The sequence below is a fragment of the Martes martes genome, assembly GCF_963455335.1.
Source record: "Martes martes genome assembly, chromosome: 9".
In the NCBI taxonomy this organism is placed as follows: domain Eukaryota; kingdom Metazoa; phylum Chordata; class Mammalia; order Carnivora; family Mustelidae; genus Martes; species Martes martes.
In genome coordinates, this window is record NC_137896.1 from 20,862,358 (window position 1) to 20,888,621 (window position 26,264).

At 39.8% G+C, this 26,264-nt stretch overlaps 1 protein-coding gene across 3 annotated transcripts in view; it reads right to left on the reverse strand.

Annotated features, from left to right (window-relative positions):
* CTNNBL1 (catenin beta like 1) overlaps positions 1-26,264 on the reverse strand; it is a 161,126-nt gene that overhangs the window by 115,312 nt on the left and 19,550 nt on the right. For 2 of the 3 annotated variants that reach the window (XM_080813370.1, XM_080813369.1), the window contains exons 2-3: positions 13,027-13,215; positions 9,137-9,243 (exon numbers count right to left, since the gene is read on the reverse strand). In XM_080813370.1, the coding sequence (XP_080669496.1) occupies positions 9,137-9,243; positions 13,027-13,215 (296 nt within the window). Of the gene's footprint in view, positions 1-9,136; positions 9,244-13,026; positions 13,216-13,733; positions 13,963-26,264 lie in introns of those variants that run through there. The other variant, XM_080813371.1, reaches the window with a different exon arrangement.

Sequence of the window (26,264 nt, forward strand, 5' to 3'; positions counted from 1 at the left end):
GCAACAGACCAACCAGGAAGTACACTCATCCAAACATCATACTGTCACACAATTTCCTTGAGAAATCGATTTCCTCATTACAAAAATCAATCTTGGATTCAGATCTCATTACAGGGTTCCCCTTACTCTTGCAGTCACAAGTTGCCTTTCAGAGGCTCCTGAAACATTCTGTAGCATTAAATGATCTGCCCACCAGTCCTGTGGATTAGCTACCATGACCACGGTGTTGCCCTGACATAGTTCTCCCACTAATCCAAAAAGGGTTTCTCTTACCTGCCACTTCAGACCAACGGCCAGTTATCCCCTTACCCAAAGGAAGATACTGAGATTCTCCTGCCATCCAAAACTACCCTGCCTTCCACCAAACCCTCTCCCTTCAGTGAGCTGATTCGGGGGCAGATCCTACAGTAAAGCAGCGCTTGTCTCCCTCACCCTGCAATCACCACCACAAGACAGGAGGGTTTGCTCTGAGGAAGAAGTGAGCCAATCCATGTAAAGCAACTGAACAATAGCCGACTGAGAGTAACTGAAGGGAAGCAGTGGTGATGTTGTTGTGGTTGTTGTTGTGGTGGTGGTTGTTGCTGAAGTAGGCTCCATGCCCAGCATGAAGCCCAATGCGGGGCTTGAACTCATGACCCTGAGATCAAGCCCCGTGTCAGGCTCTGCATTTAGTGTGGCTTCCCTGAGATTCTTTCCCTCTCCCTCTCTCCCTGCCCCCCCGCCCTGCTCACATGCTCACTCTCTCTATAATACATAAATAAATAAGATCTTTAAAAAAAAAGAAAAAAAAAAAAAAAGACCAGAGCTGAAACCAAGAGTCACACGCTTAACCAACTGAGCCACCCAGGCATCCCAGCGGTGGTTTAATAGACTCTGAGTCAGACTGCCTGGGTTTGAACCTGACTTTAGCCACTTACTTCATTTCTCTATGCCTCAGTTTCTCATCTGTAAATAATACCATAAAGTTACCTCCCAGAGCTACTGTAAAGAGTCAATAAATGAATATATATAAAATATATAAAAATTAAGAAAAAGGCCTGGCCTATAAAAAGCTATGTGTTTGCTCTCATTTCTTCTTCTCCTGCCGCTACTGTTATTATTTTGTTTATCTTCGTTTTAGAATGTAAGCTTCTTAAAGACAGAAATTATATCTTTTGTCTCTATATATCCACAGATGCCTGCTTAATCAAATGGCCTCAGTTTAATTTTATATCAGGGTGCTTTAATTTTAAAAAAGAAAAGACATAAGCAGGGACTCTTAAAGTCATATATGCCTCATTCAGATGCTGAGGGCCTGGGCAAAGACCACCTCTCCAGAAATCTGGATTCTGCAAGGAAAATAATCTAGACTGTTTAGACTATTCTTTAAAACTCGCCTGTACTTCAGACAATATCCTCACCATTGTTTTTTCCCCATTATTATTTTTAATCGTAACATTTATATATTTTTTATAATTATAAAATACTACTTTTTGTAGAAAACTGGGAAAAGACAAACTTCAAAAAAAAAAAATAGGGGTGCCTGGGTGGCTCAGTTGGTTGAGCAACTGCCTTTGGCTTGGGTCATGATCCCAAGGTCCTGGGATCGAGCCCCACATCGGGCTCCCTGCTCAGTGGGGAGCTTGCTTCTCCTTCTCCCTCTGCTGTTCTGCCTGCTTATGTTCTCTTGCTCTCTCTCAAAACAAAAACAAAAACAAAAACAAAAAAACAAAACAAAAAAAACACAGAAATCATCCGTTATCCAGTGACCAGAAATAACCACTGGTAATATTCTGGTAGATTTAAGTAGTTTTTCTAAACTCCTAACCTCCCCCACCTGCCCAAAAAAAAAAAAAAAAAAAAGTAGCCTACACAGTATACAGTTCTATATTCAATTTTTGCCATTGTTGTTAACATAGGCTGAACAATTTCTCTTATCATTAAGCATTCTTCTACAATAGGAAAAGCCAGTGTTGGACACAGCTGTCACTCCTTCTCCCAAGGCAAAATCCCTCATTGAACCCGGTGCCCTTCCATGGTGAGCCCAGACATGACCTCAGAATCCTTCTCAACACAGTGTTCCAAGAAGAAACCACTAATCAGTCCCACAGTGGGTGTAGGAGATTAAGCCTATCTGAAATTTCTATTCTAAATAACACATTTTAAAAAGCTACATGGGGATCGCTTCTCGGCCATTTGGCTAAGATCAAGTGTAAAAAGCTACATGGTATTTCCTTGTGTGGATCTATCATAATTTATTTTACCAGTCCCCCCTTTGTCAGACATTCAACTGTTTTCCAATCTTCTCCCTTATAACAAATGACACTAAGATGTATGTATTCATCATTACTGTGTTAGGATAAATTCCCAGGAAGGTGCCCAGTCAGAAAGAATGCATAACTTAAGAGATTTTGCTATATAGCCTGCCAGAAAAGTCCCAGCCGTGTCGGGAGTGCCTATTTCCTCCCCACCTTCTTCAAAACCAGTATTATCTATTTAAAATCTCCTCTAATTTGAGATAAGAAATATAATTTATTTTTTATTTTGCATTTCTGATAATATGTTAAAATTCTATTAATGTTTACCATTATTTGTGTTTCTTTTTGACCATTTTTATATAAGGGTGCTCAACTTATTTACTGATTTATAAGCACTCTATATATTAAGGAAATTAATCTCTGCCATATGTTGTAAAAAAAATAATAAACCAGCGAAAAATATTTGCCCTTTAATTTTTACACTGTGCTTTTTAACATAAAAGTTTTTAAAAGTCTAAGCAGTTAAATCTTAGCCTTTATGAACTCTATGCTACATGTGCCTTGAGTAAGATTTTTTCCTACGCTAAGATCAAATATATTTTACGATATACTACTTCTGTGTTTATACATATTTAAATGTTTAGGAGTAAGTAATTCTGAGATATATTTTAGCATATGAAATGGGGCAAAGATCTAACTTTATTTTCTGCAAATGTTTGGCCAGTTGTCCCAAAACCATAATCTATCCTTTTTCCACAGATCTGAAGAAATACCACCTCTATCATACACTAAATTTTAATGTGTACTCTAATCTTTTTATGGGCTTTTCACTCCATTTCATGGATTTGTTTGCAAATTTCTGAGCCAGGACCAACCACACTTCCACATCATCATGGCATATTTTACCTCTGTTATTACAAAACACTCCTTTGTTCTTTTCCAATGCTTCCTTATCTATTCTCACCTGCTTATTATTCTAATTTCAAAATTATTTTTCTCAAGATTCTCCTCCACACCAGTTTTTTTTTTTTTTTTAAAGGCTTCTTCCTCTATGCTTACAAATAGATTATCCTTTCAGATCACTAGGTTCCTTATCACCTAAGGCGTGGAAGCCAAATCAGAATCATGACTTGGGAGGGCTGGTGTACAATTCAGGTACTGGGACAGTAGATCTGTATAGTCTTTGAACCTGAAAGGCTCAGTAAATCTCTAAGGCTTATTTGCCTTACATGAGTACTAGGGAGTAACCTGACAAAAGACTTACAGTTCACTGGGAAGAACTGGCAAGGGCATAAACAGTCTAAGCAAAGTCATGTTGAGTGCAAGGAAAAGGTCTGGGACCTTGGGGTATAATCAATGAATGAATGTCACCCTGGAGAGAAGCCTCTTGGTGGCATCCCACAGGGCTCCATCCTTAGGCCTGTCTTTTGTTTTTTAAAGATTTTATTTTTAAGTAATCTCTACACCCAATGTGGAGCTCAAACTCACAACCCGAAGATCAAGAGTCACATGCTCTTCCATCTGAGTCAGCCAAGCGCCTATTAAGCCTGTTTTTGATACAACTTGGGTGAAGATATATAAACGGCAAACTTAACAAATGTCATATGACACAAAGCTTATAAACACAGTGAACACAGCAGCTGACAGAATCAATTCAAAAAGTTCCTGACAAGCAATAATGACGGGCCAAATCCAACAGGAGGAAAATTACCTAGGATTCACACCGAGTACTGCACTGAACCACAGTCAGGTACAAATGCATGGGTGAGAAAGACAGTTTAGTGAGAGCACATGTGCAGAAAGGAGTTGATGGTTTTAGTCCATTTTAACTGCAATGCAAATCAGACCTGAGACAATTCTGCCAGGACAGAGACTAATTCTCCTTCATCTCTGGACGCCCAGCACGGGCCACACTCCCTGGTCCACCACAGAAATTTAGCAGACACCTGCCAAAGCAAGGAGCAGAGGAAAGTAGCTGCCACAAAAGCTGCTGTGGTTTTAGCCTGCTTAGAAGAAGATAACTTAAGAGTTAGCATGCAGATCAGATGACCCTTAAGGTCTAGGACATCTGTTATAGGAACCATACTTTATGTAGAAACCTAAGGAAACAATTCGGGGAAGCAACTGAGATTATAAGGAGTCTAGACATCCTCTCATAAAAATGTGTTGAAATTCTTTTTCATTCCAAGTTGAAATCTTATGAGTTAGAGCTGCCAAAGATGAAACAGATTTCTTTGTAAAGTTAGATCCTTGTCACTGGGGGTAATTAATAATGGGTGACATAAAAAAAAAAAAAAGATCAAGGAGAAGGAAGAATGGACTGCACCTTTCAGTCCCTTCCAACTTGGAAATTCTTCTTCCAACTATGCAGTTTTAACCCAATGTTTTTAAGTTTAGAAAGTCATAAAATTATCAAAACAAAACCAACAAAATATGCAAAAATTCAACTATGAGGAGGGAAACATCACAAAAATACTACTGGGTCCAGTGTTACATTAATAATGAGCTACAGTAGGAAATGCCTGGGCTTGGGAATGAGACTCACCGGGATCATACCCCAAGCCACATTTATAGGCTGTGTAACCAAGAGTAGTGTGTCAACAAGCACTCATGGGACATATATTAGGCGCCAGTCACTGTGCTGGGCACTGAGGAAATACCAAATAACAAAACAATCCCAGCTACTGTCCTCATGGAGCTTCCAGCAAGGCACAGATCTAAACAATTTATTCAATGCAACTAATTGTAAGGATGTCCAGTGTCACCCAAGAGAACTGTTACTGGAACACAGAGCACAGGGCCCCAGTCTGAACAATGTAGACAGAGAATATTAACTAATCTATTTCTAAACTTCAACTTCCTTAAACTTCCTAGCTGAATTATAGCGAGGATTAAAAGAGATAATAAATGTAATGTGCCTAACAACAGCAGGCACATAGCAGGTGTTCAATAAATCTAGATAACTTCAAGTCTTTAGAGCTCTGCTCTAAAAAAATGTTCTTCTCTTTTGGCTGACCAAGAATAAGCCTACTCATTTAAAGCACACACTACAATATTTGTAGAGGACTGACTGTCTAGGGATTAGACATACCTTTAGAAACAGCTGATGCATAGCTGGAAGAAAGGATCAAGTTAGAGGTCAATGGAAAAGCAATAGAGCAACATATTAAAACAGTAACCCAGGCTCAGGCGGGGTCATCAATTCCATCTGGTATGACAGAGAATATTCTGCTCATCTGCCCATGTACATTTGCTTCAGACCAGCAGGATGTTCTCCTTCAACCACAAGAGTGAATGTTAGCAAATGACCAGTGAAGTAAAAAAATACCAGAAAAGCAAGAGAAACCAATGAGATCTCCTGCAATCATAAAACCAGCTATCAATGCATAGGAAGTATGAGGTTTCTTGAACCCAAATGAATCAGCAATTCTCAAAGTGTGGTCCTGGGACCCCATGGTGGGGTAGGAGGTAGCCAGAGATCCTTCAGGAGTCTATAAGGCTAAAACTATTTTTATGGTAAATCCAAAACATTATTTGCCTTTTTCACTCTCATTCTCTCAGGAGTGTACAGTGGAATTTTCCAGAGGGCTGCACAACACGTGGTGTTATCATTGCCCCGAGGGCAATAAAATGTGTGCTTGTATATTCTAAAATTTCCTAAGATAAGCACTTTGGGGTACTCAAAAATTTAAGAGTATAAAGGGGTCCTGAGCCACTAACCTAAGGAATTCCAGCCCTACAAAAATGAAGAGGACGAGAGAAGGAGCACACTCTACTCGGTGGGATGTTTGGGAGAATGATCGCGCAGTGCAAAGCAGACGCTGTGTAAGGAGAATTGTCAATTGAATCTGAAATGCAGCCAGATGAAGAGAGGCATTTTTGGGTATGCAATCAAAATGACAATTGCATATATGGGAAAATAAATCTGAACGTTTCTGATCTCAACCGGAAAGCTTCATTCAAATATGCTTCAGCAATTTTCATCTTAATTGCACCTCGCTGGTCTAGAGAATTATAAAAGACACTGCACCAGTAAGAATTCAAGAACTCAAGGTTAAAACACAATGTAGTTTCCTAACTGCTTTTGGATATGAAAAAAAAATGTTCTTTATGCATAATTTCAATTTTCAAATGTTGTGACTTAAAAACTAAAATAGTGTATAAATTTGTCTGGATGGAAAACACTATTGTTGCTGTTTTTTTGTTTTTTGTTTTTTAAACAAAATATTTTCTTAGAACCACTTTATAAATGGCAACACTGGAGCATCTGTGGTACCTAAGATGTAGACGGTGAATATAACCCACAGAAACTCAGTGCTCTACACTGACAGAAGTACACCTACAAGCCAACAAAGGCAATATTAGCATTCCAAGAAGTACTGTGGTTCTTAAATTTCTAGTGTTATCAACCTCTAGCACAGCTTCCTCATAATGTATCCTCAGGTTCCAAGCAATGGGAATGTAGTAAGGATGACCTCAACTGTGTAAGATCCCTCATGTTTACTGAGCACCTACAGTATGGCAGGTACTGTGCTAGGTACTACAAATAGAAACAAACAAGACACAGTCTACCTCCTGAAAGGCACATGTAGTCTAGTGCAGGAAAGCCACTGAGTAAAGAAATAATAATAGACCAAATGACAAAGATGTTAAAGACTGATCACATTCACCATGGGCAAGAATTTAGGGAAAGAGACCTCCTGGTGGGAGAATAAAAGGCCAGGGTGTGAAATCTGGCAGGAGTTATCAAAGTTTAAAATACATTCTCTTCAACTGGGAATTTAACACTTAGGTATCTATCCCACAGAAATAATGTGCACTAAGACACATGTAAGTGGAGGTTCACTGCAGCATTGTTCACAAAAGTCAGTATTTAAAATAACCAAATATCCATCCAAAGAAAAAACTGTAAATAAATTGTGGTATCTCCACACCATGAAACACTCCACACCAGTCACAAAACATAAGGTAAACATGCCTGGGAAGATCTCCTGTTATGTAGGTAAAACCATCAAGGTTGACAATATGTACAGTATGATTTAGGTAGGGGAAAGGCTTACATATGTAAATGTATGAACAGAAAACAATCTAAAAGAAAACTCACAGAGACTATCTCTGGAGAGTGAAATGGAAAGGGGGTCTGTACAGTGAAGGAGAACTTTCATTTTTTACTTAACCTATGCACGCTTGGTGTTTTTAATAATGACAGCCTGCTCGTGTGTTACTTGTGTGATCAAACACACATATACATCCACAGACACAGTGCAGTCTTACAAGTGCTACTGCATGGTAGAGGTCAGCACAAAACTGACAGGCCTCTCATGTTGGGAAGGCTGAGCTCTGATCAAGCTACTCCTCCTGTTGAAGAGGGTTGTGGCCTGGGTCTAGTAACGAGGCTCTCCTCTCCCTACACCTCCTCACCTATAGCACAGAGAGGACATACTGAATCACATGGGCCTCACTAGGTTGCCAGGAGGACTCTGTGCCTTTGTTCATGCTAATCATACTGCCTGGCAGACCTTTCTAGGTTCTTTTCTGCCTATTAAAATAAAAATCATTCTTCAAGGCCCAGCTCAAATACCACCTCTTCTGTGAAGCCCTCAACTTGCCCCCAACTTGGTATTCATGGTTTCTTTCCCTATGCTCCCACAGCCCTCTGCTTGTATCTCTTTTAAAGTATATTTCCTTCTACCCTGCATTTATAGTCAGTCTCCCTAGTACCCTATAAACTGGAGTACAAAGACTGTACAATTCAACTCTTAATTGCCTAGAGGCTTTGGGTCTATTAAGATTCATTAAAAGTGTACGTCCTAAGAGGCAGAAAGACAGGGAGGGAAGAGAGATTTAGAACATTAAAATACGAAAATTCCTTTAGTCAGAATTCATTTTTTCCCCACCTAAATCAGACTGTATATATTCCACACCTTAATTTTTTTTGGTCACATACAGGTGCTCTTTCCATGTTAGTACTCATCAGGATGGACTGGAAGACACCAGATTCCTCATGACAGCACCTCACAGCACATGGAAGTGCAGGTGTGGTAAAATCACATGAACTGTCATTTCATAAGCACCTACTGTGTGCCAGGCACTGAGCTAAACACCTGCCATCATTCTCTCTCAATCTTCACAACAACCTGTGAAGGAGGTATTCTTCATGCAGATGAGACACCTGAGGCTAAGAACGGAGAAGGACTTATTCAAGGTCACGTGGAAGTCACACCCATATCTAACTGCAAAGCCTTGGACATTTTTCTCACCAGTAAAGCTATCACTGATGACAGGTATGGTCCATTTTCTTTGAGCCTTAAGAACAATGCAGAAAAGAGTTAACTTAGTAGACCAGATCTTTAGAAGACTCTAGTCCTAGGCTAGCATCTGGGAACTTGGCTTTTGAAAGGTTCCCTAAGTGGTAAGGGGGTTTTGCTCACCTGGAGCATTTAACTTCTGCTTTCCTTCTGGGAGAGTGGAATTTTGATAGTCATTACTGACAGACAAGGCCTACATAACTTGTCCTCAATAAATATCCTGGACTCTTTAGTCTCACTCAAATGGGCCTCCCTGGACAGAAACACCACACATGTTGACGTATTTCACTGTTGGAGAAAGGAACATGTCTGTGTGTATCCCAGGAAGAAAAAAGACAAGGAGCCTATGCATGAACTTCTCCAGAGTCTGACTAATCTGTCTTTCCCTCTTGCTGATCCTGCTGTGTGCCCTCAAATACCACTGGCTCAGAGCCTTGAGTGTTTGCAGTGATTTCCCAAACAGGTGGGTTGTCCTGGAACTCCTGACAGAAATCACAAATCCAAAGCAGGCAAAACAAACAAAAAAACAAAATAAAAACAACAAGCACAACACGTAGGAGGAAAGAAGGTTTCAGCAAAACAGAGCCTTACTTCTCTGGATTGTCTGGAAACTTGATCCGTAACTCTTGGTTTTTGTATGATCTTTTCTCAAATGTAAGGATCATTTTCTTCACGGAGCTCTCATCTAGTGGTTCCTCCTGGTATAAAGGGAACAAACAGCAACAATTTCAGTCCAAAGGGATTTCTTATTCACTGATCACTACTTGTTTTCCCCGGCTCTTACATGGTATTCTGCCACTCATCTTTCTGGGTTAAATATACAGTACATACTTATCTCCCCCATTGAAAAGAAGGTTAAGGGTCTAGATCACATGCTACTTTGTATCACTTCTCACAACTAGCTCAGGAAGCTCAGTTTAAGGTTTGAAAGATGGCTCATTCAACAAATATTTCTTGAGCATACTGTATGGCACAGAATAAGCAACAATATTAGGTAGTATTATTTAATACTTACCCATCCTTCTCCTTGTTGTACAGGTAAGATAACACTCGAATTTAAAAGAACGTGTTCAAGGTCAAACCCTGAGTCAGTGACAGCGGACCTCAATCTTTCCTCTGCCCCGGCCGGGGGTCAGCAAACTCCAATCCACAGGCCAAATCCAACTCACAGCCTATTTCTGGACAGCCCATACCATAAGAATGCTTGTTAAATAGCAACAGTCACAGCTTTGCATTTCTTACACATTACTGTTTTGGGTCCTTATACTAGCTGCTGAGAAGGAAATCAGAGAGGCCCAATATAGCATCAAGAATTTAGGAAACTCACTCAGGGGAGACATAAAAAACTAGCAGACCATACAATGCTCTTATTTCAAACACTGTGAATAAAAGTGTCATAGGTAAATAAAATGAATTTTTGTAAACAGAATCATTTCCCCCCCAAAAATCTACACTAAAATTTCAGGAATGTTTTCTCCTCTGCTTCAAGGTTACAGTCACGTGCTGCGATGCACTCTGCCTCTCTGACACCCAACTCCTGGCTTCACAGCTTTTGTGGCCACTGACCACAGCTTACAACTAAAAGCAATACAAAGACTGCTATTAAGAGAACCAGAAACAGATCTTTTTGGAAAGCACTGAATCATCTCATAATTGTGTAAGTACTCAAAAGTGTTAGATATTATTTTATTAAATTTCAATGTTCATGTGTTGGGGGTTTTTTGTTTTGTTTTGTTTTATGTTCAGTTAGCCAACATATATTGGGTTTTATGTAGGAGTTATTTATAAATTCGTTTCGGGCATGACAGATTTCTTAGATTTTATCAATGACTCCTGGCCCCCGAGGGCCTCTGTTGGACTCCCACCCCAAGCCCAGTTATCTGTAGCTTAAAGAGAAATTTCAGAAACTGAACTCAGTGCCCCGGTTCAGTCAGGACTCAGAGTCGAGCTTCACTACTCACTAGCCACATGGCAATATTACTTTGCTGAATATAATCCTCAAACCCTCACCAAGTCCAGTTGACTCTACCTCACAAGTCCTTCTTGAATTCAACCACTTGGCATTCAGAATAAAATTCTAAATCCTTCACATGACCCATGTAAAGAAGGTCTGGCAGGATCTAGCCCAGACAATCTCTCCAACCCCCAACCAGGGTAAACACCCCTTTTGGTGGCCCATGTCTACTTGTTCACTGCTGACACTCCAGTGCCCACCACAGTGCCTGGCACACAGCAAGCTCCCAGGGAAGATGTGCTGAAGGAAGTCAAGCAGGCAGGGAGAGATAGAGGGGGAAAATATTACCTGTCTCTTTCAAGGTCATGGAGATGACCTATAGAGATGGGCATAAAACTGTTGTACAAATGAAAGGATGCTACAGTAACGTAAACCCTTATTGTTCTACTAGCAACAGGATCGATGTATCCAATGTGCCACAGGGATTTCACTACGTAATCTAAATTTTTAGGAAGGGTTAAATCACTTTCAAACAACTTCAATCTCCACTTCTTTTCTTTCCCCTAGCTAACATTTTGCCCACTCTATAGAAAAAAATGGTAATAGTACAGCTCTCACAGGATCCCCCAAATCTTAGCCTCTCCAGGGTTTGGCCTTCCCTCCTTTAATTTCCCTCCAACGCTGGGGGAAAACTGAATTATCCGTCTTAGTCATCGACCACAGCAGTATCTCTAATAGCTCAATGTCAGAAACCAGAAGGAGATTTCAGAAAGATGAATGCTGGTGATGTAGCACAAAAAGGACAATAATATTTTACAAGTCCACGTGACTTTACAGGGGCAAACATCACTTGTTTTTCATTAAATGGGACTTTGGTGGCAGTGAGAAAATAACTCCTGGACTTGTAGTCTTCCATGTGTCATTTTTACAAAGCGATCTCTTTTTCCCTTGTCCCTTAACAGAAGGCCTGGTCCCACACTACATTTCTGTCTCCCAGGCTAGAAACCACTTACCCATGACAGCTACTATCCTAATCCTCCAGTACCAGCCTTGCCCTACATGGGAATTATACCTGCCAATTAACTGCTGCTGCAGGGCTAACAGATTGAGCCGAAGCTAGTGAGGAGGGCGGGAGGGAGAAAGGGAGGAAGGGGGAGCGGAGAGGAAAGGAAGAAGGGAGGATAAGCTACACACACTGTTTGTCTAAGCCAGCAGGGTTACTGCCCTCAAGAGAGGAAATTCAGGACTGTCTCCCACCACAGATTTCCAAAGTGTCACCACCTTTTAGGGGCAGGCCCCCAAATTAGCACTGGTACAAATCCTAATGAGGAGAGAGTTATTATCACAACACAGTAAAGACCTTTTTGGAATATGAATCCATTTTTTTTTTCTTTCTCAGATTCACACTCCAGCTTCATTTTTTAAATCCAAACTTAGCATCATGTCTTTCAGGGAACCAAAAAACAGCTGGCTCTTAAGAATCTATTTCCATAATTCATATTGAACAAAATGCCAGAGTGAAATAACATACAAGTTAACACTTAAGGATATAAAAAGACACTTAGGTAAGGTCATTTTATTTTTAATCACTGGTATTTTACCTCTACTCTTTTTAGCTTCATTTATTCATTCAATAAATATTTATTAAGGGCCTACCAAGAGCTAGGCACTGCACTGAGTGCTAGAGATACAGTTGTGAACGAAACAGAGCCAGTCCCTGGTTGCCTAAGAGGTGAAGGAGAGGATAGCAAATGAGGAAAATAAACAAACCAGGATTTCAGATCACGGTAAGCGCCATGAAGACAATATACTGACCAAAGTGTAGGAGAATGACTTAAAGGGCTACCTCAGAGACAGGAAAAGCTTCTCTGAGGAGGAAACATCTGAACTGAGACCTGAATGAGAAGAAAGAACCCCGCCATGCAAAGCCTTAGGGGAAGAGCATTCCACAAAGGGCACAGAAGTAAAAAGGTCCAGAGGTAGGAATGAGTACACATTAAGGCATCCTGAGGAAGAGCAAAACGCACCTCTTTTCCAAAACTGTATTTTTTCAGTTACACCTAAATACCTAATCTCTTAGCTCCTCCACCTTGAACTTCTCCACCTCTGTTGCTTTGCTAATGCCATCTCAACCAAAAAGCCTTCTTTCACCAGTCTGATAAAATTCTGCTCCTCTTTCAAAGACTACTGACTACATTAAAAAATGGAAGTGCCTTCAATGTGTCCAGTCTGGGAGGCCTCCCTGACCCTCCTCAGTCAACAGCAACAGCCCCGCAGTTCAGTGCTCGGGCCTCGATTAGGACACATAATCCAGAATAATTTAAAAACTCTACCTATAATGATCTTCACAATTTGAAAATGCTTTCCAACTCCATTATCACACTTCCCCTTCACGTCAACACTGTGCAGTAAGTATTCTTAACCCTATTTTACAGATGAAGCTGCAAAGCTCAGAGAAATTAAGGACTTGACCTAAAATGACAGTCTACAGCCACTGAATCTGGGCCAGCCTAGCCTGCCACCTTACCTCCTCCTCTTCCTCCTCGCCCTCTCTGTCAATAATCTGCAGCAGTCTCTTTTTGTCATCGTCTGCTTCTTCTACCACCGTCATTTCCTCTTCCCGATAGCGGCCACGGTCTCGGGGACCAGCTTGCCTCCGACGCATTTTCAGCTCTTCCTCTTCATCATCCCGGGGACGTTTTGTGCCCCTGTTGGGCTGAGAAAGAAAAAAAAGAAACATGGGATTCCAGAGCTGGAAAAGACCTAGAAGGGCACACATAGCGGACATTCTACAAGCTTTCAAGGATTCACCGATGAAAAGCTCCACAGTATGATTTCTCCCACAAAATGAAGCTCCAAGTGGTCATTTCTTCAGACCCGTAGTGATTCTATAAATATATAACTGAAGTCTCCCACAAGGGAGCTGGCTTTTTTTTTTTTTACAGAATTTTTTTAATATGCAAAGTTTTATCACTTCACAAAAGTTGCTGTGTATACAGAAATCACAGGGAACACAGACACTCTGAGATGGGTTAGGCTCAATTTACTAGTTATGATACAATCCCCAACACCAAAACCTCTGCATGGTTTTAATTCACGTCTAAGAAAGAGTACAGTCACTCACAAGTACTCCGTACAGAAAAGATTACATATGTAACATCCAAGGGTCTACTGCACTCCGAAGTCCTACTTTACGGAAGAGCCGGGTGGAGTAAGGGCCAGAGGTAGTATTACCCAAAGTCACAAAGCCAGCAGCAGCACTGAAAACACAATCAGCACTTCCTGACTTCTGGTCCAGGGCTCTGGCTGCCACACAGTTAGGTCCTCGTTTTGCCTTTGACACTGCAGTCCATGGAGGAGTTCTTAACAGCGGCCTTCCATTAAATTGGAATAAAATGAAACACTACTGAAATGGGCTTCAGAGCTGAGAAGAGACAGCACTGCACCAGGAATCAAAGAGCCCAACGTCTCCAAGCAGCTCAGATTACTACTGGTGCAGCTCTGGGCACGTCATTAACCTCCCTAAACCTTCGCTTCCTCATCTTCAAATGGAAATGGAAATTATAGCCCTTTTCTCTGTGAACTTCAAAGGGTGCTTCTGTGTGTGTGTATTTTTACCATTCTTTCCCCAGCTTCACTGAGATATAATTGACATATACCATTGCATACAATGTGATATTGACTCATGTATATATTGCAAAATGATTACATTTGTTAGTTAGCTAACACCTCCATCACCTAGTAAAATTACCTTTTTTTTTTTTTGGTAGTGAGAACATTTAAGATCTACTCTCTTAGCAACTTTCAAGTATATTATACAGTATTGCTAACTATAGTCGCTCTGCTATACATTGGGTTCCTAGAACTTATTCATAACTGGTAGTTTGTACTATAAGGTACAAAGTTCAGTGAAAGAATGCTTGGTAAACAAGGGGCATATGAGTGGCTCAGTCCGTTGAGTGTCTGCCTTCAGCTCAGGTCATGATCCCAGAGTCCTGGGATGGAGCCCTGCACTGGGTTCCCTGATCAGTGAGGAGTCTGTTTCTCCCTCTCCCTCTACTACCCTCGCCCTCCCCCCCCCCGGGCTCATGCATGCTCTCTCTCTCTCAAATAAAGTCTTAAAAAAAAAAAAAATGAACGCAAACAACAACAGTACTAAACAAATAGAAAAGATTATTACTATAAGGTAATCCACGTGATTCTGTCTTCCTCAATACAAGACATCTGTGTTAGGCTCAATGAGCTTTTCTTTATATGTTATGATAACTACACACACTAATAGTGTGCTAGGTGCAACATGATTTATTAGGATCAACAGAAGAGAATGCCACATTTCCTGCCAACCTGCTAAGTTGTTTGGTGGTGATAAGAGACAAATTTCTACTATACACATTACACGTCTCACCTTGTGGCTTATAACCCACACTGCTACTGAACTCCACTATCCCAGTGGTGCAAAGTCATTTCCCTCTATAGTCATATACCCTGCTGGTTCCACATACCAGGTGTGCCAGTAAGTCTAAGCATATGACATTGCTTAGAAAACTCACGTTAGACAATTTGGTTTGTAGGTTACCACCTGCTATTTTTCACTCTGTTCCTAGCCTCCATGAGATAGATTATAATTTCATATGATAACACTCTATTCCATAAATACAAAAATTATAAGAATCTATTGTCATCATCACTGGTCGGCACTCAGAAAAAGAGGAGAAAAAAGAAAGAAATCAACATGCCAGTCACCATGGACCACAAGCAAAAGGAGGTGGTGGTTTTCATGTGAGAAAGGAAGGAAAGGTAGCTTGATCTTAAAGGAGGGCAGGCTTCAAACCAGAAATCTGTAGCTCCCCAGCAGGTAAGGAACTTCAGCCCCCTGGGAGCACTAATTCTTTCAGGCTCATAAAACGAGGCCTGCTGCGATTCTGATTAGCGTGAGGCTGCTGCAGCAGTCAAATCAAAGCACGAGCTCCATAGTTCTCCACGGAAAGGAGATTTCTGGATTGTTTATCTCTGAGGGCAGAGAGAAAAGGCAGTGGACCACAATTAAAAGGAGAAAGCTAAATACCGCCACAGTTAAGAAACGCAAACCTAAAGAATACTGGTAGTCTCTCTTTGGAATACATCTTCCAATCTACTTTTTTAAAACAAACATTTCAAAGGTAGGGGAGGAGTTTCACTTTTACCTCTAATAATTGTCCCTGAAATAGCACTTTCCTCTTGCAGAACTTAAAGTACGTCTCTTAATCTTCACCGCCATCTCTGGGCAAGAGAAGTAGGTTAACAGTTCTATTTTCTAAGAAGGGAGACAGGATGCCTGAGATCCTTTAATAAACTCTTGCAAAGACAACCTGGTCTCTTCTCAAAGTTGAACCTCATCTCTGGGAAGTTTGCTAATCTATCATGATTCCAGGACCCTAACGGAGACAGGTCCGAGAGACTTTCAGTCAAGAATATATGACTTGGTCAAGTTAAAATGATATTTGTTAAACCATTCATTCAACAAACGATGTATTTAAGAACAGCAGGACTTGAAGGTCTTCAAGTAATAAGGCAGCCCAGTGGCAGTCCCAGGCTTCCATCTGGGTCACATCTAAATGGGGAAACGAGGACAGACAGGGCCGGGATGGATTCTTGAGACAAGAATAGCTCTGTTAATCTTCAGGAATAGTCTAAGCATAACATCCCTAGGAGGGCAAATTTCAGGTTCGCTAACTCTTTCTACAACTCCCTGCTCTGTCATATGGACATCCAGCTTGAGCTCCTCTCAAGACAACTCTCCAGCGGAGCAAAGCAGAACCCCTCAGGGTGCTCTGCCATGATTCCTTCACCAACATTATCTGCTCCCACCTCCAACGGACAGGTAAGGCGTTCAAAGGCCCAGAGATATTTTATTTCAGCCATTTTTTTTCCTCCCAAGGCAAAATTTTATGAACTTTTGTTCTTCTCAACAAGCGTTGTCTCTTTTTCAGATACTAACCCTCCAAAAGAGAAGTTTCTACTCATTTCTGAAATTTGACCACTCTGAAGAATAAAGTTTAGGATTCATTGCTTTAACAAATATTTATTAAATGCCAACTATGTATAAGGCCTCTGCTGGCCACCGGGACATAAATGTAAGACAAGCATTGCTTTGCTATCATGGGGCTTAACAGTCTAGGACATAGCTGCCCAATTAAAATGAAATGCAAACCACAGATGTAATTTAAAATTTTTTAGGGGCCACATTTTAAAAAGTAAAAAGAAGCAGATGAAATTAATTTTAATTTTTTTAATCCAATATGTTTAAATATTATTTTAACATGTAATCAGTATTTTAAAAATTACTAATATGATATTTTTTTTTCATACTAAACAAGTCTCTGGAATTTGGCATACTATTATATTCAGAGTGTATCTCAACCCAGACCCAGACCCATTTCACATGCCCAACAGCCATATACAGCTAGCAGCTACCATACTGGCTACCACAGGTCTCCACAGGTCTAGAAGATTTTCATCCAAGGGCTTCCTGTTCCCTGATAAAGACAAAATGGAACCGTCTTTCCAGCAACCCTGCATAAAATACGGACCCACAGAAAGCTGAAGTCCTATTTGTGAAAGGTCCTCACAAAAAATTATAAAGCTAACAAGACCCTGACCTGGAAAAAAAACATCTACATTATATTTGCCAATATTTGCTATGGAGACAGGGAGAGAGTGATCAGTTATACAAAACAAAGCAAGAATACGTAAGTGGGGCAGAATCTCAGAGCTGTCAGATGGATCCCACTACAGAAGAGCCAAAGGGCTCTGGATTCAGGAAGGGAATAGAACCCTCGCAGCCTGTCAGAGAGGTCATGGCTCAGGCATGAGCTCTCCTTGTGTCTTACAAAACCAATCCCAAAAGGATTAAGCCATTCTTACCAGTCACCTTTGGAGATTAATTTCTTTTGGTATCTGAAAGGTGTTTGGAATCCCTCAAGATGAAGGAATGACAAAAGAAACTGTTCCTCATAAAGTCATTTCTTTGTTTCTGCTGCCCTCAAGACTAGAGAAAAAATGATTAACTCTTAACTTCTGATGTACCAGAACATCAGCCTTTAAGGATTTATTTTTTATTTTTTTTTAAGATTTTATTTATTTATTTGATAGAGAGAGATTACAAGTAGTCAGAGAGGCAGGCAGAGAGAGGAGGAAGCAGGCTCCCTGCTGAGCAGAGAGCCCGATGCGGGGCTCGATCCCAGGACCCTGGGATCATGACCTGAGCCCGAAGACAGAGGCTTTAACCCACTGAGCCACCCAGGCGCCCCAGCCTTTAAAGATTTAAAAAATCTTCTACATTCCCTGCCTTACTCCCAATAGGTGGTGAATGGTATAAATGCTCACTAAGCATTTGCCACCATCCAACCACACAGCTGGTAGCCTTTCTAGGTTACATAAAGGACTTCCACTTGTTCAAAGCTTATAGTAAGCTTCAAGATTATATATATAAGATGCTATTACTTTCCAAAAATCTTGAAGTCTACTATGTGTGTGTGTGTGCGTGATGGATGATATATATATCCATCCCCTGGAAACAGAAATCAAGACATCTCCACGAAAGCCTGGAAAGAGTTAAAGAATTAAATAAGTAATCTGCCTAGGATACTCCCTGCGTACCCAGACAATATCCAACCTAAGCTGTAGGTTTCATTTTTCCCTCTCTCCGTCTCTATTTTTTTTTTTTTTAATTAAAAAGCAGTGAGAAGCTGTAGCTATAATGAGGAGCTGTGGGAAAATGCAGTTATATTGGGCTCAAAGTAATGTACCATAGGAAGAGGCTACATCACCAGAACGAATCCTAAATTAAAACTCCACTATGAAACCAACTCCATTTCCTCTGAGCATGCAATCTATATTATCGCATTTATGGTCTTGTCTCGACCCTCAATTAGACTTGGGGTGGGGGTGGGAGAAAGGGGCCTTCTATAATAAGCAATAATGGCATCATTATGATAAATTATGAAAACACACAGCACAATTATTAATGTGAAGAGCACATCTATACCAGGATATAACAGTGGAGATGTGGGGGAGGGGGCAGCATCTAAGTAAGTTCAATATTCCAAGTTACCTGGGTTAGGAGGGGGTGGTTTTCATAAAATGTACTTTCATGTTAATGGAAAAAAAAATATGTTCAATTCTATTTTAAAAAATGGGAAAAGTCAAAGGAAATCTTCTATAACCTCATAATAAGCCAGGAATTTTTCACCTAGCACCAAGAAGCTTCCGAACTTCAGAAAAGGGCCTTCTGACTAGGGGCATGAAGTACGATTTCCTCAATATCAAACAATGGGAAAGACTTAGAAATCTGAGCTCAAACGGATAATTTAGTTTATCCCTCTCTTTATAGAAATAAGGAAATCAGAGCCCAGTGGCTTTAAGCAATTTGTCTATGAAGAGCAATAATACAAAGCTTCTAATTCCCAATATAGTGCTTTTTCTACTTGGCAATACTAACTAGTCATTGCTAACCTATTTGCAATTGGTGATACCCTACATGGAGAATGAGTTTAGGAGTCAAGGTTTTCTAAATTCAAATCCTAGTCCCTCTACATAGTTAGCAGTCCTGGAAAGTAATTTAACCCCTCTAAACTTGAGTTTTCTCAATCTATAAGCTAGAAACAGTAATACTTTCATACACTTATGTATATGTGTGTATATATGTATGTAAGCACAAAAAGGCCAATATTTCTAGAGTGTCCAGCAGAGTTTGGCTCATAGAAGATAATACATGTAGCCTCCACCTCTCGGACACACCTGATTCAAAAATCAAAGAACCTCAAGGTTGGAAAGGGTGGTAACCATTAATAGGTTTTAAAGGGAAAATCCTTTTTTTTTTTAATGTCAAAATATGACAGGCCCCACCCGCTACTGCACCTTTTAATATCCAATGACTGAGAAAGAACACAAATCTATTACTATTTGGCAATACTTTACTTAATTGCATTTGTGTTTTTAACTCCTGTATTTACGACAGAGAGAGAGACACACACACACACACACACAGAGACAGAGAAATGGATTATTTTGAGAGAGATTTTAAGAGACTGAGTTTCATTCTACAGAAAATGCCTGTGGACATCTGTCTCAATTCACAACCTCCTGCAGTAATTCTGAACTACTAGAGACACCCAGACTTTAGGAAGTCTTGAATCTAACCCAATCATCTATTTGAGGTTTGAATCCCCTTTAAAACACGATCACTGGGTAGAGACTGGGGCTTTCCTAACACTTCCAGTGACCAGAAACTTAACCCCTCCCTAAATCATGCCCCCCTCCCCATCTCTGGATCACTCACAGAGTTTATTAAATTGAGGAGAAACCTTCCAACTTACAACTTTCTTCCTCGGTCCTTAATCTTTCTCTTTAAAGCAATATAAACAAGATTAGTCCCACTCTCTCATTAAAAAAAAAGAAATTCAGATTATTTCAAGACAGTAATCCTATTTCTTTCTTCCTCTATCATTGCCTTTTCTTTTTCAGAATAAACACTTTCAATATGGTGGGGTGTACACAATGCAGGGGACAAAGGTAGGTATACAGATAATTAAATTCCTTCCTGCCATTAGGTTTTGTAATTTTAAAGCTTTCCGATACCTCTAAAGGTAATTAGACATATGGAATGTCACAAACCCAGGCTGTGGATGGATTGGTATAACCAACTTGAAATGCTCAGAAATCATCCGCTGTTAACCTCGCCTGATTACATTTTGTCAGAATAAAAGGGAATTTTCAAACATTCATTTTTACCAGATGGTAGTGAGTGGCCTGACCCAGAAGTTACAGATGAGCTGCAGTAATGAGTTTTCCCTTGCCTTTGCTGGCTGCACATTCACTGGTGACATTTTACAGCTAGGACTTCTGGCTCAATCAATATTTGCAGGCATGAAACCTGCCAAAGTTAACATCAGGGCTCCCTTGCAAATTTGCTTAAGGCACCAGAACTGAAAAAGCTCACAATCTCTAATGCTGCAACTACCATCAGCCAAAGTTCATAATCAGGGATCAAAGCCATCAGAGACAGAAAATTCTACCTACCTCAACTCAAAAGGTTATTGTGATGACTAAAACTCCTTACAAAGGGGCCCTATGTAAACTATCAAGTGCTATATCAACAAGGGATTATCATACACATTTTTAAGAAATATCCAAGAAATATTCCAGCTATTCATATACAATTACATATTATATCTTTATAAGACTTAAAGCTTAGGCAAAACAAAAATCAATGAATCATGGCAATTTACTACCTTTTTTTTCTGGAAGAAAACCAAGTACCAGAAACTCAAAATCTCAAAGCAAAGTTATTGCAAATATGAAACAGAACTCTCATTTACTTGATTTCCAATTAAAAAAAAATAGCAGGTACTGAGAACACAATTACTGGAGAACATGGGTTTTAACTGCCCACAAGGAGGAGGTGGGGATCAATGTAACAAAAATGAAAATCACCAAGACTCTCACTTAAGATCTATAATCTGACTGACTGACAAGTAACATGGATGTGATTTAGGATTTAAATCACTAGTCATTAAGACCCTACTTAATCCATTTTTCCTACCAAAAAATTCTTACTTCTTTTTGAAGCCTGAAATATCTTCATCTTGCCTCCAAAGGGTGTGTAGATTTCCTTTTTTAAAAGTACAAACTATACTTTAGCATCCATGATTTACTTTGACATCTTCTCTGATTAATTCTGCAGCTGCATCAGAAAGCTGAATGTTGATTCAGTTTCTTTATTTATCAAGGCTAACAGAGGCAGATACTTGTAAAATTGTTGGAAGGTAAACTACCCCCATTTTAGCAGACTTATTATGAATGTTTTGTCAGTTACACCAGAACCATCATCATTCATTCATTCACTCAAGAAGTGTTTACTAAGCTAATAGAACCTGAACATCACTCTGTTAGGTGCTAGAGGGAATATCACACATCAATCCAATAACAATAACAACAGAATCGCACTGATCTAAAAGCAGCAGCATAGTACAATGCAAAGAGCAGCAAACCAATAATCAGAAAGAAAATCTAGGTGTTTGTGAATCACTTAAGAGTCACATGACCTTAGATAAGTCATTTGACTTATCAGTGCAGCATTTCTAAAAAAACACTCTGCCCTTGCTCTACATCACAGGACTGTCTTAGTAAGATAAGGGAGAGTAAGATTAAATAAGATAAAGACATAGCACTTTGAAAAGAAAACAGAAACTATGATTTAATTTCTCTTAATGATTGCTAATGCAAAGTTCTATATATACAACACTTTGAGATTTAATTAAAATCAGCTTTTGACAAGGAATATCATCACAATTATGATCACAAAAGAAAAAAAAAAAACACAACACCGAGCACCCCATAGGTATCTAGAAAGGGACCCAATGTCACCAGTAATCAGGAAAATGCACATAAAAACCGTAAGATATCAGATTGGCAAAATATGAAAAATTTAAAATCTAGCCATGTGTTAAAGATGTGGAGAAACAGGAACTGTTAAAACTTGCTGATAGGAGTGTAAATGAGTATAGGACTAACTGGTGATACCTAATAACACTGAAAATGCATATATTCTAACTACCCCAGCAATTCTTCTCCCAGGTATATACACAGAAATTGTCAGACATATGCACAAGGAAATACTTAAATAATGTTCACTGGAACATATCTGTAATAAGAAAAAAGAAAATTTCAACCATCACTGTTTGTACACATAATAATAATAAAATGTGTGGGAATAATAATCACCAAATTCAAGATAGTGACTGCTTCTAAAGAGAGTAATAAATTAGATTAGGGAGGGGGCACACAATAAAATGGGATTAGGGAAGAGTATACAGGAGACTTCAACTGTATTTATAAAATTTTATTTCTTAAAGATCTGAAGTAAATCTGGCAAAATGGTATGGTTGTGCACACAGTTAGAGGAAGAAAAGGGGGACTACTAGAAGCTAGCTAGCAGGGAATCATGCAGAACAAGTCATGCCCCACTGGTTGCAGTTCCTTGATGTTGTTGTGGCTCACTAAGGTTAAGGGTTTACAACACATATTTGGTAATTTTATCTCAACACGATCTTTCACAAAGTTACTCAAGCAGGCAGAAAGAGAAATGTGGATGGACGGCAGCACAGATAGGTAGAACCATAATTAGTCAAACCAAAAGAGTATAAGCACTGTGGAATCCTTTGTTTAAACTCAAAATAGCAAATACATAAAGTCCCTGTCAGGAAAAATGTGACTTAAAAACAATTCAGTCAGAAAAGAGCTGATGGCTTCAGTAAATCTCCAATTCAATGAATCAACAGGATGACCAACTTTAAATATCCTTAAAGCTAATGCATATTAAGGTCACACTATCAGAAGTGTAACATCCAATCTGGCTACAGTCTCACAGCATTGAATTAGCCACCACACATGAAAAAAGGGCATTAAATCTAGATAATGTATGAGCAGGACAGTACAGGGTCTGGAAACCCTGCTTTAGGGAAAACCAATAAGGACATCAGCAAAGATTCAGGGAAGGACCCAGGAGTCACCTTGGGTTATTTAAATAACGCCCTGGAATGGGGTAAATCCGTACCGTGCTACCTCGAATAGCAGATCACTTTCCACTCCTCTTTCATTCTAGAGAAATCCTACTCAGCCTTAAGCTCCAGCTCTGAGGTCACCTTCTCTAAGGGTCTTCCCAAAACTCCAGTAAGACCTTGGAGCTTCCTCAGCAGTGTATCTGATCATCCCTCTATCAGCACATAACACATGCATTGATAAATCTCCATCTCCTCTACCAATTCATAAACTGGGTCCTCAAGAGCAGGAACCATGGGATTCGACCCTTGCGGCTAACACCTTAGCATCCAACGGTTGCCCAACATCAGAACAGGCACTCAACCCACATTGCTAAATCAGTGAGCGACAGACGGGGGAGGACAGCTAAACCAATGAACTACCCAGGAATCATAACTTATTATTAGCAACTGTATATAAGGTACACATATTCTCAGGGGTCCTTGGGTCTTTAGCTTGGCTGCAGCCAGGCAGGATTCATTTGCACCTACAGATCTGATGATTTTATGCCATCCTGGGTTGTATTTTTATGTATCGCTTTGTTAATTCTCTAATGGTGGCATCAAGTGATATAAAGAATAAGAACAGTAAAACTCAGATTCAGACAAAGAATATCAGTTCAACCTCATAATTTACCAATGAATAGACCAAGACTCAAGGAAGTGACAGGACTTGAGCCTGAAGTCACAGAACGAGGTCTGAAACCTCTCTCTTTTGCAGGAGCGGTATACACAACCTCCAGATCCCTTTCCTTAGTCACAACCCTAGAAACTATCATCTGAAAGGCCTAATCTTCGTCATCTCTCCCTGTTGCCATCATCTTTCAACTAACATTAAAATTTCTTCTGCTACTTTTCTATCTATGGCTTTAACCAGGAAAGCTCTTCTCTGTCACTGCTCCTTGCTCATTTGTAAAAGCATAGGTTTTTCTCTGTACGGAAATTGCGCGAAGAACTCCCTCCCCCAGACCATTTAGGGAACCCACCCAGTCCACTCTGAATCTTTAAATATTAAATAACAAATTAATATGGCAATGTTATTTTAAATTATTTATAGTTAAACCAAAGCTCTGATACAATAAATTCACTTTATTCTTTCAGGTGACACAAAGTTTAGATACTTTATAAGTGCTTGACACGGAGGCCGGGGAGAGGTGGAGTACCGGTTCAGCAATCAGCAGCCCCACAGAGTGGTTCTGCACGTAATATGGCACACCTGTTACATGTAATTACGCTGACAGAGAAGATTCCAGCCAGAGGAATATTGCTCCTAGCAATGGACAATTTCATTAAAGCTAAAGTGGGGCAAGGAAATCTTTAATTACCTTTTCTATAAGTTGCCTCTGAGGTCACTGCCAAGACTTAAAACTTCATTCCTCTTTCAAACAGAAAGAGTGGTTGGTGAGAAAGGATGTACACTCTCAGGGAAGACAGATAGGAAAGAAAAAACCGAAGATGTTCTGAAAAAATGGGAAGGAGGGGAGATGAATAACCTGGGACTGAATTAGTGAGAACCAAATTGTAAGTAAGAAATAAATAATTTTATTCATTTACATAATCAAGGTCTTTCACAGCTGCTCATTAATTCCTTAACGGTTCTGATCCGGTTTTGATCTCAGGAACCTAGGACATTAGCTACCACCATTACTTGCTTTCAAAGCTAAAACTTACCCACATAAGCCTGTTACACAATAGCTGCCACATTTATTTCAAGGAAGACAGAACTCACATCAAACTTTACCCTGAGTATCCTGTTAAAGAGAGTATTTTTCAACATTATGGGTAATACTTTAAAGTCTGAAAACATAGCATGATTATATAATATACTTTCTGTCTAGTGCCCATTTACCTCTTTCAGCTTGAACAAAGTATCTGGTGTTATGGCCTCAATACATGCTTGTTGATGAGCCCATCAAAAACAATGAAAAGAGATGCTTTCATGTCTACTTTTGTCTAAGATGCACTTTATTTTCCTCAACTCAAAGGCTTTACTATTTCTAGAAGCTTTACAAACCGCTCAAGTTTGCAAAACACCTCCATTCCCAATAAAGACAAGTATGGGAAATGAGTTCTTCTTATAGTCAGAAATATTTCCTCCACTTAGAACACAGAAGGAACACTGACCACGTGGCCACATGGAATATGATCAAAAGAAACTGTCTGGGAGCCTGGGTGAATGCCTCCTGCCACCTACAAACTACCCCCTGCGAGCTCTATCCCCACCACTACAACTCTCTTGCAAGAAGGTTATAAAGGATAAAAAAAAAATCACTTTAAAGTGATTTTAAACTAGTAACTCTTCACTTCAAGAACATTTAAGGACACTCAATTTCCTAGCAGTAGCATCTAGTAGACCAGAGAAGGCAAAAACGCCTATTTTGCTGGGCAGGAAGGGACTCTACCAAGGATTAAGATAATTAAATAACTGTCTTATAGAGAAACCTAAATAAAAGAATAAAATAATGTGAACCAACTCTCCCCTTTTTAAAGTTTTCTTTGAAGCTTGACAGGCTTCAGTACCAAAACAAAAAACAAAACAAAACAAAAAAAAAAACCCTTAAGAATTGGCTGCCTTAGAAAAAGGTACCTGAAAACAGCGCAAACGGCAACTGGTTTTTTTGCACAATGCAGAGACATTATTACACGTTATGGTAGCTTTATTTTATGAGAAAGGAAAGGAAAGTGAATTTTTATAAGCAAGCTTCTTCTGTGGGTGAATCGCTAGTCAGTTACAACCAACTCAGAGAGAGCCATCAAGGCAAACTACCCATTAGCTGTCAATTTAGAATGACTCCAGAAAGCCAGTCCCAGAACTTCACTGATACCTCTCAACAACCTCTTAATCTTATTTATAACACCTGTGTTAAAGCAGCCTGCCATCAATCCAACTCGCCTCAGACTGAAATTACTTAGAAACTTGAGAATCCCGGCAAACATACCAAAAAACAGAGAGACGCTGGCTGAAAAACCCTGCACACAAGGGAATTTGGCCACCTCTTTTAAACAAAGCTGCATAAGGAACCCAGGCGGGGCCTCCACAGGCAAAGTCAGATATAAATCTCGCAAAGGGCTTCTTAGGAGGCACTGAGGTCAGAGAATCTTAGGGTTTAAAGAAACCATAAAGAATTCCTCCACCGCTTCCTCACCAAGTGATTATCCAAGCTGTGTTAATAGTTACCATTAACTG